This window comes from Manduca sexta, chromosome 21, assembly GCF_014839805.1.
Source record: "Manduca sexta isolate Smith_Timp_Sample1 chromosome 21, JHU_Msex_v1.0, whole genome shotgun sequence".
Classification (NCBI taxonomy): Eukaryota; Metazoa; Arthropoda; class Insecta; order Lepidoptera; family Sphingidae; genus Manduca; species Manduca sexta.
Genome location: NC_051135.1, coordinates 13,528,175 through 13,545,235, shown reverse-complemented (window position 1 = coordinate 13,545,235; position 17,061 = coordinate 13,528,175). Strand labels below are relative to the sequence as shown.

At 36.3% G+C, this 17,061-nt stretch overlaps 2 protein-coding genes across 2 annotated transcripts; both read right to left on the bottom strand.

The window, feature by feature from the left end:
- Positions 1–3,218: 3,218 nt before the first annotated feature.
- Positions 3,219–7,011, bottom strand: LOC119190056 (putative transporter svop-1). Its single transcript, XM_037441079.1, has 3 exons — positions 6,875–7,011; positions 5,834–5,995; positions 3,219–3,401 (listed from the first exon to the last, which is right to left on the bottom strand). Exons 1-3 carry the CDS (start codon positions 6,933–6,935, stop codon positions 3,235–3,237), a joined length of 390 nt encoding a protein of 129 aa, XP_037296976.1. The 5' UTR covers positions 6,936–7,011; the 3' UTR covers positions 3,219–3,234.
- Positions 7,012–9,469: 2,458 nt separating this feature from the next.
- Positions 9,470–16,745, bottom strand: LOC115454106 (synaptic vesicle glycoprotein 2C). The gene is made up of 11 exons (XM_037441078.1): positions 16,680–16,745; positions 15,992–16,092; positions 15,507–15,668; positions 14,929–15,091; positions 12,750–12,871; positions 12,193–12,437; positions 11,874–12,028; positions 11,418–11,556; positions 10,968–11,257; positions 10,060–10,187; positions 9,470–9,771 (listed from the first exon to the last, which is right to left on the bottom strand). The coding sequence occupies exons 1-11, from the start codon at positions 16,694–16,696 to the stop codon at positions 9,719–9,721; spliced, it is 1,575 nt and encodes a 524-aa protein (XP_037296975.1). The 5' UTR covers positions 16,697–16,745; the 3' UTR covers positions 9,470–9,718.
- Positions 16,746–17,061: the final 316 nt, after the last annotated feature.

The window sequence follows — 17,061 nt, the reverse complement described above, 5'->3', positions numbered from 1 at the left end:
TAAATGTAGCCAGAATTGGATTCGTCATACTTTAGCCTTTAATCGTAAAACTTGATAGTAAATCAGTGTATTTAAGAAAGATAATTTAACATGGACAAATCCATCATATATCAGAATACATCTATGAATCATTAAAAATATGTTAAAATGGAAATTCGGTGCGATGTAGACGGCTAATAATATCCAGTTAAGAATACAACACACTGTATAAATGCTGAGATTCCATATTACATAGATTTTGCACACGATTCCTCCAAATTTGATCGGAAAGTAAAGTTTATTCATCAAGATAATATGTTATCGCACGTGTGAAATATTTCATTTATCGTAAGGAAACCAACTCAATTGTCATTTATCTTAGTTGAGATTGTGATTACTGCGTCATAATCCTTGTTTCCTGAATTTGATAGAAAATGTATGAATATTTCGTAAGTACAAATACGCAAATCGCATGCGTAAAATATTATTAACTCTTAAATATTTCTAACCAGTTTTTAACGAGGTGATTTATACATCATTTATTTTTTAGTTGCGCGTCTAATAGTCAATGTGTTTTAACTTATTTTAAGAAGCACGGTCACATTCTTATGAGAATTTATAGAATTTAGTTGAATAATTTATAGTCCTGTACGTTAAAGTACTAGCTTTCCAGGAAAGAAATATTTAAAGAAGGCCCGTGTATTTCTGACGACCCTAGAGCCTTGGCTAACATATTGTTTCTCATAATACCTTATTTTTTAATGACACGATACCACACCAGGTTTGATGTACTTCCAATAATAACGCTTCCCGACCACTTACAGCTGAACCTTTGATAATAAACAAACAAAAACATCACGCCCTTATTCCAGAGAGGGGGGACAGAAGTGTATCCAGGGTACTCTCTTTTGTGTGTTCTATTCAATGTGAAAGGGACGAGTGTTTAATTTTATTAGTCCATTATTTGAAGCGCGGACATATTCGGCCAAATTAATTTGCATATAAATATATATGTATTCGAATATAAACTCTTTGCGGTGGGGGTAAAAAAGAAACTGTCAATATAAATATTATTAAAAAAGAAGACAAAAGACTGACATTACTATTGAAGAAAAAACTACTATCGGAATCGGAACAAAAAGGGCTCCCGGGAGCACATGTCTTAAGAAAAAAAGGAAATTGGGGTGAGTTGTACAGGTATATATTAGTATGTATGTATAAAGACCACACAGGATCGAGAAGTCCGCACGTTGGCCGAAGACAAAAATTGGTGTATTAACATCATTACATAACAACGAGCTTATTACCATATAGGGCACAAATTTCAAATTTGGGCTAATACTGAGTAGAAAAACCCAATATCACTTAGCCCAACCCGGGATTCAAACCTGAGACAGAGCTGTAGTTACCACGCAAACAGAACTATTACGCCATCGAAGCAGTTTTTTACACAATATCTAATCTTCTATATCTATTCTATCTATACTTATAATAAATCTGTAGAGAGGTCAATTCTGTACATGAAATATATTTCCAAAATAACTATCAGGGGGTGATTAGGGATCGATACTGATGCCAAAAATGCAATTAGTAAAATTTTTGTCTGTCTGTCTGTCTGTCTGTCTATCTGTATAACCGTTATAGAAACAAAAAGTACTCGACGGATTTTAACGAAATTCGGTACAATTCTTTGTCATACTCCTGTGATGGTTATAGTATACTTTTCATCACGCTACATTTAATAGGAGCAGAGCAGTGAAGGGAAATGTTGGGAAAACGGGAGAAGTTACTCCATTTTTTAAGCTTCCGTCGCGTGTGCAAGCTTAATGGTTACAGCTACACAGAAATCATGGATGACGGAAATGTTCTCCTTAAAATTATGTAAAAAATATCCCACGACAGCATATGTCTATCTTTTATGGTTGACTCACAATAATACGTGTAACTCCCGATAGCTTAGCAGTTCGAAGCTTTCTCATTATATTTGTCTACTCTTACGTTTATAACACTCTCAGTCATCCCTAATTAAAAAAGTTAACATTATTAAATATTCCATAAAAAAGAATCATAGTAAACGGTATAGAAACACCAAAGTTATACATGAAATACGCTAATAATAAGCCATCATGCGTGAATACTGAATCATGCTATAAGGATTATTTTTGTATATATATAAGGTCAAGAACGCACAGGCAGGCGGCTTGCTTGGCACCTAGAGGCTAGCGAATCACCAAGCGAGTAGCTTCGTAAAACGAACATTCTCGAACGTTCGCGACCGGCTCCATTTTTGAAGTCCGAAATCCACGCGGGCGAAGCTGCGGGCGGAAGATAGCTAGTAAATAAATGTTACAAAATAGATTGTTGTTTGGTTTTGAATTATAACTAAAAAATATTTTGATAAACATTATCAATTATTGATAAGTTTCAATATATTTTACCGATCTAATTGCTCAGATATGCAACTGAGGAATTAATATGGGATATTGTTTTTAAGGTCTAAGGTTGAAGTTCGTGTGCTATATATTTGCTTCGTCCCGTGGTACAGAAAGGTCTGATCCTTGCTAATAACTATAAACATTCTAAAGCTTCATAAATGATACCAGAATTTCTTATTATTAAATAATCACACAGTTTCATGTAAAATGTTGTCCTTTGACGCTCTATATCATAAAAAAAAATGTAAAGAAAGTCTATTATATGTAAGAAATATTGGAACCTAAATGCATTGGTCTCTTGTGTACCAGAACACGTCACGGTAGATATAAAATTATCTATTTTTTGTAACAATTATGAACAAGCGCAGGTCCACTTTGAAGATTATTGTAATCAACATAATGTGTGATCTCATGATGACAATCACGGGCAATGCTGAAGGTAGGATATAATTTGCATTGAAAAAAATATTTTTTGGACTTTGATCGCGGTTTTTTATAATGTATTTTCTCCCGGGGTTTCGAAGACCTTGCATTCCCCATGGTCACGGACAGTGACCTACGAAAATGTGTTGCTTTCCGGGATCATCCTAATGTCCGGTTCAAACGGGCTGGCATAATTGTGTCAACTGACGAGTAATCGTCTCTCATCAGTTACATTTTATCTGGATACCACTACGCTTACCATCAGGTGCAGTAGCATCACATTGCCGTTCTCGACTAAAATAGTCATAATAAATACTTCACAATTCACGGAGAGTTGCTTAAAGTTGATGTAGTGAAACTCGTTACTACCAAGTGGCTTGTCCACGTCACGCTGTACTTACAAAATGGCCGCCACGAACTGTAACAACATCAGCATGATCCAGTTGACAGAGATGCTGGCGATGGAGTTGATTGTAGCGCCGCCCAATAAAGAATACATGAGCATGTTCTTGCGACCGCGCGTGTCTGCCAAGTAACCCCATACTAGCGTGCCGATCACTGAGCCTGGAATAGAAGAAGGCATGAATTTTAAACCCGGCAATTAATTAAAGACCCACATCATCAGCGTATTGAATTAATGCCTAACCTAGACCTTCTGACTAATAGGGGTGGCACGTGCTCAGTAGTGGGCAGTAATTATTATAGAACAAATTAAAAGGTATAGATTTTTATTGATCGTAATATCTTACGCCATATTTTCGTCCTCAGAATATGTTCATGCTACCTGGAACTGCCTCATGTATGTAGTACATCAGATTTTTTAAACTTTTGTTTTGTTCTCTGATTATGTAGATCAGAGAACAAAGTTCGACCAGTTCGATAATCTATTGAATAATACCAGTAGCGTTTTGAGGATTGTCTATAATTTATGACACGTAATGTTACTTTATTGTTTTAATATATAAAAATAAATGTGTGTATGTATGTATGTTCCCAAGGGACTCTGAACCCGCTGGAGCGATTTTAGTGTACTTTTCAGGTAATCTTCTGATTAGCTGCGTCGGTGATCCTGTGAAGTTTGGTAGCGACCGGATTTTGATCCAATTGATAAAAAAAAATCCCAAAAAAATTGTTTTTTTTTAGCATTTTTCGAAATTTTGTGTTATCATCACCATCTGGCTGCAAATTGGTGCTACTCGTGCGAAACCAGGGCGGGTCGATAGAGTTCAATATTTGTCGTATTAAAGGAAATTTCTAGTTTCAACTAACATGGTATACCTTTTCGGTTTTTAAGAAAATCTACGCAGTTTAAAAAAAAGACCCTGAACTACATTAAGAAGTAAGAACTTCCAGGGAAAATATTAAAGCCCCTTATTTATGCTTTATCAATGAATAAACTCCCTAAGAGCTCCGAGATATAATCATTATTTATCACTACGCAGATAATGGAGTTTTTATAAATACCTTTAGAGGTATTGTAAAAATAATCGATACGCTAAGATAGCGATCAAAACACGCGTAATTGCTGCTGCAATTATTTCTAGCGTAAGGACCTTCGTAGACTTCCAAGATTTTTAAACAAGCAATCGTTAATTCTGTTATTCTGGTATCTAATTCAATCGGAAAGTATTTCGGATACTTTTTTTTAATAAATGCACAGCAAAGTGACCACTGCACCTGATGGTAAGTGGAGTGTTGTCCAATAGAGTGTCAATTGTCGGAAGATGATTACGCCTAGGCACTCGACACAATTATGCCGGCCTGTTGATACCGGATCTATAATATTTAATAATGTTTTACATTATTCATGAACTTAATAGTTTTGAATTAAATTTCTTATATACATGAAACAAGTTCTAGATTATTTCTTGTATCTGAAGAGTGACTTTAAAACGGAAAAGTATTGACCATCTAGTAAGTCTATTAAGACTAATAACATCTTCATTTACATTAACAAAACCACTAACAATTTAAATTCAAGTCCTGTAATCTGTCTACTAAGCACGTCATTTCAATCACTAATTTACAAAGAAAATAAATGTATCTAGTTCTATTTCAGACAGTCAAAAATGTTAAGATTATTAAAGCTTTTATTTACCAGTCATAGTAACTTTCCAATTGTCGCAACTGTAATTGAAACATCTATGACTACAAGGGTAGTTAAAAGTCGAGTCAAAATAGTATTCCTATCACCAAAATGGTAAGCAATGTTAAAAGTTATATGGTTTAATACACTGTATGACAAAGCTAATACGTCAGCTGTATTACAATAATAAAATTCACATGTGTTTATAAATCTTTTTCTTTTTGCCAAATATTTTATATGTATGTTATATGGGCAGATAAAGGTGCAACTAATGTCCCTCTAATGCCCATGGTGAGATAAGAACCAATCGCCATATCGGGCACAAATCCCGAATTAAGTCGACTAATATCATGTTGCCTGACTCGGGATTCGTATCCGAGAACCTAAAACCGGTAGTCGTAGACCGCACTCTATTTACTTTCTTCTGTTTTTGTTCATCTATGTTGTCATTTTTTTAATGTGAGGATTGGAGATTACTAATTTTAAAAGGGAACGACACTTTTATTCATTACAAGGTGCAGTTGTCGCAGTTGCAGCCGCATGCAAGTCTTTCATGGAATAAAAGACCCCCATAAACTGTTGGGGCTCAACTAGGATTTAAAGCTAGCCATTTGCGCTGAGATTACACCAAGATTTAGGTCTTATGTTCACTAAATATTACGGCTAGTGTCTTCTTCAAATAGCTATACATATATGCTTGACATACTGTAGAATAGTGGGGTTAATAGTTATGAGTAAAGTTCTCAACGATAAATTAAACTGGCAGCAATCGTGTTTCGTGTACTTTTCACCATAGTATTAAATCACAAAAGTAAAACTAGCAAAATACTGTTTATTAACTTCATAATCCGGGATAATCCTTCAAAAGTCATTAAAAGGTAATGGTTTTAATAATTGCTTTATGACTTACCCACAACCGGTGCGGCAGCTAGCATCCCTTGCTGAGCAGTGGTGGTTTCTAGCTCACAGGCACTTGCGGGAATAATGATGGTGCTTCCAAAGGTGATGCAGACGAACGATATGATCCCGAGTCCGGTGAGGCAGATTAGAAGGTAGCTGTAGAGGCCAAATCCTGAGAAATTGTTTAATACATACATACATACATAACATCACGCATTTATCCCCGAAAGGGTATGCAGAGGCGCAACTAGGGCACCCACTTTTCACCAAGTATGTTCCGTCCTATGATGTGATAGGGGCGAGCCTATTGCCATATCGGGCACAAATTCCAGACTCCGGGCTGATACTGAGCAGAAAAAAACCCAAATATCACTTTGCCCGACCCGGGATTCGAGCCCAGGACCTCAGAGCGCTGTCGTACCGGGCATGCAATACAACTACGCCACCGAGGCAGTCTTGTTTAATAATTTTTTAATAATTCCAATTAAGGTAGTTGCAGTACTCTAGTTGGTTCTGTTAAAATGACTTCACATTTTTTTTAATGTTTAAACTCTGAGGTTTAAACGCAATTGTTGGTTGGCAACCTAATGCCTGTTCCTTAGTTCCTTATTCCGCACCCTTCTTCCTCACCCTCGCACGTAGGTATCTTGTTAGACTCTTACATAAATTGCCGTTAATATCGAAATACTAGTCTAATATGAACAGCGAAACAAACTGGAGATTGGTTCAGTATTAAGCTTTATATGCTTTTTAAATTAAAAATAACATTAAAATTTTATACCGATCATATTCTCTGAACGAGAGAGAGTATCATCCCCTTCAGTAACAAGGTACAATGTATTTCTAGCCTGTACGTGACTTTTTTTCTACTAACATGCTTACAGAGGCATGTTCAACATGACAATTTCCAACATGATTTTTTTTCTGCTAACATGCTTGTGTAAGCATGTAAGCCGATATAATGTTATGTTATCTTTCTTTTTAGAGAACTATCCAACAACAGTTCTTAAGATGGTATAAAAAACTAACGAAATATCTGAAATATACGTACCAGCTTTATCAATAGCTTCTTCTATTGGCACACCTTCATCTTTCTTGTGATCCGATGACATTTTCACTGTTTATTTTACAATTATTTTTTCTACACCACCCACCGCACCGACTGGTTCGCGCGATTTTGCCCGCATAATTTTGTTCATAAATTTTAATCAGCGAATATTGATAATGACAGATAATGGGCCAATAAGAACGTATTAACAAAAGTTATCTCGGTCGAAATACTTATACTAGAATTATATATTACGATGCTTACTTCCTAGTTCTTCTTGGCTGACATAAAGAAAAAAAACTTCAGTATGTAGTGCTGGGTACGCTACTACATGGATAGACCATGTAGCTATTAAGACTAATGTATAAATAAAATAAATTACTATACCTACAATTTTGCTCGCAGCCCAATCCGGACCTAGATAAAGCTTTTTCGCAATGAATTTCTCGTTGTGCATTTATTTCTCAAAAGTAATCATTTGCTTCATCTGTTTTCTACGTTTTATTCTAATCATTTAAATATATGGTTATTAAATGTTTGTTAAAATTCTTCTACATAATATTTTCACGAACGTTTCTATGTATAACGTAACATACATCATTGCTTGTAGCATGCACATCGTCAGAAATAGTTTTAAAATTTTTCTGATATTTTATGGGACCAAAAATTATTTTTTAAACCTCCAATCTGACTGACAACACAAACCGCAATAGCAATGTTATCTTAAATCGTTTGTAGACATTGATACTGCTTAGGTCGATCCTATTCCTTTATGCTCTAAACAAAATGGACTACTAAGTGTCTTAATATTTTAATAATAATCACGATGATTTTTCTCTAAGGTTTTCTGGATTATGAGCCGCCAAAAATCTTTTATAGAAATGATCAACAAATCCATAACAATATCTATATTATTTGAATGAAATAAACATCTACTTCAGATATAATGTATTAATTAGGTTTTTGTTCAAGATTCCTTACCAAAAATGTTATCAAACATATTGGAATCACTGATTTGGCGCGGTCCTCTTTACCTAAGATAATTAAATTGAAATTATCACTCAGAGTATTAAAATAATGCGGATATTGTCTCTGATTAAATGTATATACTGCATTGATTTCGATACTGTTCAATATATAATTGAAGAGTTTTTTTACGTGCATAATACATAGCTTGGATATGAATTTGCCCAGTATGTATACTTTACTACAAAAAAAATAATCTCGCGGGGCTTTGAAATAATATGAAATCGTTTATTTGAACCTGTAAAAATGTTATACATTATTTAGATTCGGTTAATATTAACTTTACTATCAGGTTGGAAAGCAGTTCTCATCAGAGAAGAACGGCCAAGAAACTCTGGTGTTGCTATTTTCAAAATCAGCAGTACAGATACAGAGAAAATATACAATTGTTTTTTTTTTGTTCAGAGCATTTCATTCGGATACACACAAAACAGGTAATAAGTGAATTTTACATTTCCATACGAGGGCACAACCCTCTCAGGAATCATGAAATGTAATAGTTATAATACCCTAGTAATTATAAATAGTAAGCGAAATGGGTAGAACACTCTACACAAGCAGTACCCGTTCACGAATATGACGCATGTGCCAGCCATTGGCCTCCTCAACCATATTGCAGGGAAATGGTCGACCCGCCACACGAAGCCACCGCTGGCGAAAGTATGTCATACCGAAGCTGAACCTTAACTATTGCACTTTGCATCCACACTTTTCGGAACTTATATTATAATCTATCTCAAGATAGTATTGGGTGACGTGGGGTAGCCCATCGCTAAATTAAGCCAATAGAAATCACGGGTATATTTATCTCAAGATAAGGAAAAATAAATTGAATTATATTTTTTATCGCTTAATCAAGCATTAGATCGATTTATATTTCCAAATTGTAATCTTATTTTAAAGGATAAGTAAATAAAGGAAACAACTTTAAATATAGTTTTTAATTTGACTACACTTTTCACACACAGGAAACACTACAAAACATGCGGTTGCACCTTACACTAAACTGACTATTTGACATTTACGCCCTAAATTAGGCAAGTTCATCCTGTTAACCAGCAATGAAGTCCTCTAGGATATCTGCTGTCACACTTAGTGTAAATCTTTTCACACTATTTAGTCAGTAGCTTTTATTTTAATTAAATTAGGTACAATATAATCACAGATAATATTCATGCATGGTACACCCAGTCGGCTCCATGCGACAACTAGAAAATTTAAGGAGTATTTGCCCTCGATTCTACTAGAATTGGAGTTGTAGGGAATGATGAAATCAACGTCACTTTCCGTTTCCAATAAAGTCCTTAAAATGTCATTTCTGACCATACTTATGTGTAGTATGACTGTGAAATGGCTTTTGACATAACATCTTGAAATGAATGCATCATCTGCTGTTTTAAATTCCTCAACCAGGAGACGGGCTGCAGTAATCGGCACCGCGCAGGGACGGCTGCAGACGTAGACTTAGACACTTCAGTCAGGGGATCCCGCAGCCGTCCCAAATACGCCGAAGAGGCCCACCGCGGAGTTTTTTGCTGTTTTAAATCACTTCTTTATGAAAAAGTGAAAAGGACAAGAGGCTGATGAAAATATTTCGCCACGACTAATCAAATTCACTGAACTTCCATCAAATGTTAGTGGCGAAGTCAATTGATACAGACACTAATCCTTTAGCTGTTCTAATCACAACAGCGTTTAATTTTAGCGTCTGGGTTCATGAAATATCTCAAAATAACAACAGGGAAGGTTAACTGATGAAACACTTCTACTGTTTTAGACTTAACTATCTTCTTAAAGGTTCAGTGTGTGTACTTTGGTCTTTCACTTGGGGGATCTCCGGTCCCGTGGTAGGAACCATGCTGTTATCAACGCACCTGAAAAGAATACATTACATTATCAGTTAATGAGACTTATCTCTTAGTTTGTCCAACGTGGTGCAATATTTTATAATCTTCAATAGTAGTGGTATAATATAAACAATTATTTAAAACCATTCCACAACTGTACAAGGCTCTCTTCTTGTAGATATTGAAAAGATTAAGACATTTGTCGAGGTCGCTGGCCTCATGGAGGCCGTATTTTGATAAAACTATCATTTTTTTCAAATAAACTACTGCCTACTGGTCAAGTAGCGGTAGATAATTGCAAGGGGGCGAACTTACTTAATAGCAATAAGGCCCAGCCGTAGAATGTGCCTTCACAGTTAAGGGATAACAAAGCCCCAATAGCGTTGACACCCAGGAACGCGCTGGATCTCCCAACCATCACCGAGAGACACGAAGCCATCCCTCTGAAAAAAAATAATGGTATGACGCACTTTAACATTTGCAATTTAAGAAGAAAAGTCTTGAACGATTTATATTTTACGCACTGTATATCGGCAAGTCTTTTCTATGAAAGGAGCTTGATATCTGACAGGTAGACGTGAAATTTGAGTAAGAAAGGAAGAAACATACTAAGTATGCTACGTCGACCCTACTTTGGTGTGGGATTTTTTCGTATTTACCCACTTCGTTATAAAATCGCTAATCCGTAATTTATATCAAACAAATACATATCAAAACAGGTGTTTTTATTTGAAACAAATATTTAATAATAATAAGGATCGCATATTACGTGATAACGAATATGACGAGTGAAATCAACAATCTAGTTTTTGATATCGGAACTCAGAAGTAACGCAAATATGATATGCTAATTGGTTATCGTGGTAAATGAATACCCAAATTGCCAGCAGTTTTGTAAGTGCATGGCCAGCTTAAAAAGATACAGAGAAGTCAAAGGAAATTCGTAATAAAAGAGCAGGCTCGTATTTAGTTGGTATCTAAGTGATAGTAGCCCATTTATGCTGTAGAATGTAGACAAATATGTTTACAGCGCGTCTTTTGCACTTAAACGGAAATAGTGAGAAATCCTGGCGAGCACACCACATAACATAGTGTGCTATATATATATATAAATATATTACGTTACCGCATTGCAAGAGTTTAAATCTGTCATCTAATTTAAAGTGAGATATTCATAAACTGCCTACGCAACAGTCGATTAATTTAAATGAAAACCAACTTACCTCAGTGAAGTGGGATACAGCTCCACAAAGTAGACGCTCAGCAGCCCCATCGAGAGAGCACACATTATAAAGAAGAAGAAGAAGATTCCACCAGCAAGCGGGACCCTCACCAGGTTCACGAGTATCGCGGATGTGGCGGACATAGCCAGGATGCACATCATAGCGAGCCTCTTTCTGCCACCACAGGTCAGAGAGAGCACCAAATTCGAAGAACTGGCTAGAGCACCGTAGATCATTGCGGAGAATAATGTTGTTTCTTGGATCGTATCGTTGCAGACTTCTCCTATGGCCTAGAAGCACAGTAATATTTCATGTCAAACTCTATGTTGTTATGAACATTAATATAATTTTTGTAAGCACACATATTTGACTTCGATAAAAGTGTGAGAGGTGCTGTTAGGAAACCTCTTACGTAATGTTCTAAAAATGACACACAATAATTTTACTTACTGTGTCATTTCCGGAGAGAGTATATTCTTCGGTATATCTGATAACGCTGCAGAGGTTCATGCCATCGCCTCCGCCAGACTCCAGCACTATAAACAGGTTGTTCATGATGTAGGGCAACCAGAGGATGAAGCCGCTGCCACTAAACAACAAAATGATTTGACATCTCATATGTATACAAACTGCGTGTTTAGATCCTTTATCTGTGCGGGTCTGAGAGTCGAAAGGTTAATTCCCAACAGTCACTTCCCCTCCTCAATTTCTAGTTTATTCACAATTCCTCTAGTTACGTTTTAATTTTTTTCTTTATCGTGTGCTTTTGGATTTGCCGTAGTATCTACAGAGACTTAGTTTCATTAATACAATTTCGCACAACTAGTAACTTGATGGTATAGAACTGAAATCCCTCTAGTTTAAGAGTACTATTCCTAAGGAATAATTTAGTATAAAACGACTTACGTCATATAGATGATGATGACCAGGTAGAAAAGGCTGAGGGTATCTTTTCGCAGCGGGGAGCGGAACAGCGGCGCTGTCTGCTGCCACAAGGATCTGAGGAAGCAACCTTCGAGTACTATAGACTGGTTCTCTTCATCCTCCAGCAGTTTGGATACCTAATGTGTCGATACGAAATCAAATAAAAAATATTATAAGCAATTATCACAGTAATTTTAAAACCCTTACATCGACATCCCATCTTTGCTTCTACTTTTAAAGATGTGGGGTGCTCTTCATGGTTAGTGATTATAATTTCACATCTAAAAACATATGTACTTACCGGAAAATTATCAGCACGGTCGCCAGTATTGCAAGCATAGATGCCCTTCAGGACGTCCAAGGCTTCGGAGTAGCGTCCCTGCGAGGCGAGGAACTTGGGGCTCTCGTAGAAGAATAGCAATAGACAGGCCGTGACGGCGCAGGGTACTGCCATCACCGCGGTTAGCAGACGCCAGGAGTTGAATGTGATGCCCAAGAATTCGATGTGGTAAGAAAACTCCAAAGGTAAAATGGGGTAGGCTACCACTGTAAATAGAGATTTTATTTATTGAGATGACGAAGCGAGACACCGTTGGAGATTTAGACACCACGTCTAAATCTCCAAGATACCAGAGGAATTCTGGATACATTGTCTACTTTCTTCTTTGCCGGTATACATCTAATACCTCAGGCTGTTATTAAACTCGGGTAACCACCAAAAGATGTCTCTAATGACATTTTATTTGGACTATATTATAATATGATCTAATGTAGTGTGTCAGATGCTGTTGAAAGTACTGATAGAGTCACGTAGAGTTTTACCAAACCTATCATTTTGTGTTGCAATTATTGACTTACCCGCAGCAGAAGCCTGGGAGCACATGAGAGCACAGGTACAAAGCAGCATAGCGCGGCCGCGGGAGTGGCACGAGCAACTCTCTCCGAGTAGTGTGTAGGCGCCCGAGTTACTCGCTGATGTGCTGGAAATGAATACTGTACTGTAATAGGTGGTAGGTTTCTCGCATGCGAGTAATACTCTTTTATTCCAGCATTGCAAACTGGAAGTGCAGGATAGCTTAGTTTGAAACGGAACGGTCTGCCGAGGTGGATGTGTGCAGGATCAAAACCCTAAACACATACCTCTGATTTTTTGAAATTCTCTATTTTAAATCAAGTATCCTTCTGTAACGGTGAAAGATATCATCGTGGTGGAATCTACATACTTGAGAATTCTCCAAAAAAGAATTTCGAAGACATATGAAGGTATCGCAATACGTGATGATCATATTGGCAATATGCTATATTGCCGAAATAAACACATTCAATGTTCGTTATAAACTAGTTTTAGTGTTATAAGGTGGTTAAGAATTGCTTAAATAGCCGTCAAAACATCATCGGTTCCTAGTTTAAACTTTATTAAGAGGCAAGATGGCGAGTTTGACTTACTGATCGGGTAAATTTGTGTTTTAACTAAGTATAGTTCTGCGAAATTTTTATAAGTTAAACTATAAGTAAATAAACTTAATCGTCAATATGTCTGGTACTATGCAGTATTGTCTAATCATGTTGTTTTTAGCTTGAACAAAGCGTCACATTGAAATACTACAAACAATGCAAGAAAAAACCCAAACGACAGATGTGATAAACTAAACGCAAATATTTAGCTAAAACGGGATGTTAACAATGCATTGTCTCGTGGGGGGTACGTTATCGAATACGTTTGTTTAACACGGAAAACCGTTCTGTTGACAATTACTGATAACGCGTCGCTTCCATGACGTCAAGCATAGTGATAAATCTAGAATAAGATGGCACGCGGATATATCTGATAAAAAGGTCTAATCGGTTAGTTAATGAACCAAGTATTTGAAATTTAATGATCGAACATATATATTCTAAAATGGCATCATATTATTAAAGTTCTTTTTTATGTTGAGTTGAACTAATTATTCCCATCATAAGCCACAAGTACCAATGAACAGTAACAATCCTTTTGTAAACTTTAAATTACATTCCGTACTTTTTATCAGAAGGCATTGGATTTTAGGTATACAATGCATAGTGCTTACATTACGATAGCAGCCTTCAAGCCGAAATACAACAGAAGAATATTTCAAGTAAAGATTAAGAACTTGAGACCTTGAATTGTGAGAACGCAGAGGATGTACTTGACCTGCTCTTGATTCACAAATGTCGTCGACCTTAATAGATAGTAAAGTGTTATCGTTCTTTATTTTCATAATTACTTCTTTTTAATGTCACGTAATCTTTCGAGAAAGCTTCTTTACATATTATGATTGTAAAAGTGCATGATGCGCCGTGGGTGCACGTTTTCTCTTGATATAGGAACGTAGGTACAATGTCTGCTGAATGCAGTTATCATTCCTCAACTAATGTCCAGAATTTAGTTGTCATTCAATGGATAGTCATCTTAGACTTTAGGTCTAGTATACCACACGACAGTTCATTTTGGTTATTAATGTATTATCCTACCACACTTCCCTGCTGCTGAACATCAGCGTGTCATTATACTCCGTTTAATACTTAGTGGTCAATTTAATTACCTAATATCATGAGACTAAAATCGCGTTTCGCGATTCAAAGTACAGCATTGGATGTTGCTATTATTATGACGCTAAACGGATTAGGGTTTCCTTGTTTTGAACAAAATTATATTTGTAAAAATATCTTAAAAAAAGCGGCGATAGCCTAGTTGGGTGTGGAACGGTCTGCCAAGACGAATGTCCGCAGGTTCAAATCCCAAGGGCACACACCTCTGACTTTTCTAAAAAATCATGTGTGTATTCTTTGTGAATTTATCGTTCGCTTTAACGGTGAAGGAAAACATCGTGAGGAAACCTGCACATCCGAGAAGTTCTCTATAGGAATTTCGAAGGTGTGTGAAGTTTACCAATCCGCACTAGGCCAGCGTGGACTAAGGCCTAATCCCTCTCAGTAGTAGAGGAGGCCCGTGCTCAGCAGTGGGCAAGTATATAATACAGGGCTGATATTATTATTATTAGAATATCTTACTTACAACGTGGAAGACATGAGTTTCAGGGCAGCCATGGTCTTCCAGTCTGGTGAGAAGCAGCTGAGAGCTGCGAACACGAAGCCGAGAGACATCGAGAGGACGAGAGTCAGGCGCCGGCCTTTGGTGTCTGATATGTAGCCCCACGCTTGAGCTCCGAGGACCACACCTAGAATAATCATCAACGCAACAAAATAATACATTTATGCCTGCATTCATTGAAATGAAATAATTTATTTGAATCCGTAAAATGTTATACATTATTTAGATTCCGTTAATATTAACTCTACCACCAGTTCAGAAAGCAGTTCTTACCAGAGAAGAACGGGCAAGAAACTCTGGTGTTGCTCTTTTCAAAATCAGTTTAAGGTAAAGACTACAATACATGATAAGGAGAGGAGAAAAAAAAATACAATTGGTTTTTTATTGTTGTTTAGAGCAGTTCATTTATATGCTCGTAAAACAAGGAATAAAATAATTTAAATTTTTATAGGAGTGCACAACTCTCTCAGGAACCATATTTTTTTTCATTGCATTAATTTTTCAGTGTACATTCAGCTCGTTATAGGTTAAACTCTACTTACCTATTAAAGGTGTGGCTGTGAGCAGTGCTCTTTGTTGCATGGTCAACTCAAGGTCGCAAACAGCGGCTGCCACTATAAAACTGATGCCGAAGAGATCCATTCCCATCGCTTGAAGAGTCATGCTGCACACCACTAGGAGGCTGAAGTTGTATTTTCCAAAACCTGACAAAAAAGTCAAATTGTTTTTCCAGATTATTATCTGCAGAGAAAAATATTTGCATCGTATTTTACATCAAAATTTTGATTAGAATGTTATTTTATTACAACACGTAAGGCGGAGATATTTTTCAGTTTAAAGTTTAATAATAATAATAATATTAAAGTCTGAAGTCAGAGCTTTGTTTGGCCTGAAACCAGGAACAGAAGTCTCATCCGTTACAGGATATCAGTAATACTTAAATATTTGTCCACAAACATTCGTAATTATTTTAACTAATGACTATTTATTTCTATGATATTTGTTTTACATGATGAAAAATAGGTACCTGTTAGCGACAATGCATTTTCCAAAGACATGACTTTCGCCTTCTGATGCTCGACCTCTGCAGCGTCAATGTTAGTTGTCGACTTTTTATTCATCTTGATGCTGAAAATGAGACGATATGATTGGGATTATCTAAATCTAAGCCAAAATAAACAGAGAATCAGGATCACAAAGGGAATAAAATATATAAAATTCTGCATTATTGTGGTTATCGTCAAAAAGGGGCGTCTCGGTAGTTGAAATTTTTATTATCTTGCATTTCACTTAACATCAGGTGTGGTCTGGTCTTTTCAACGCGTCGTCATGAGACAAATAACTAAATTCTAAATTTGTCATTAAGGATGTTATTTACAATTTTTTTTCAGAGTTTTTCGCGGTTTTTTTAATTTTAATTATTTTCAGACGTTAATAAGACTTTACAGGGTTCATGGTCACGGGGCGGGCTAAGGTTTACGTGGTCCATAAAGTTTTCGATGTCACATCCGCGTAAATATAAGAAATCATTGTTATTTCGAAATTTTGATCTTAACGCATTTAATTCAGTTCGTCAACGATGATAGATTCAATTTCACTCCTTACCAATGCTTAATATTCATCAATTTTAAACTAACCACTGCTCACCACTTTTCAATTTCAAGACTCAAACTTATTTCTGACAATCACTGATTAATTTTTATAGCCTTAATTACCTCGTACTATGGTTCATTAACTGTCACACACTTGTAAGACGAAACGGTGGAAATTTGTGATACTATCACTCATTAGATAATAATCTTTTATATATAGATGTTGAGATTCGCGTATCCCCCACTCTTCATATTATTCGTTGCGTAATGCGTAGCTTAAAGATTCTCTGATTTGATTGGATGTGCTCTTGCAAATAAAAGGAAGATAATGGGAGCTTGGCAGACGGTGGGTCATTAGAATCTCTGGATAGATGTCACTGCAATGTAGCCAAATAGCAATGTGCGAGCGATATGAAGATGAGCATTTTGAGGCTTGAGAATATGTATATTGTCTTAGCTTGTCTAGTTTTAGGTGTCGATTTTGTTTTTTATTGGCAGTCAGGAC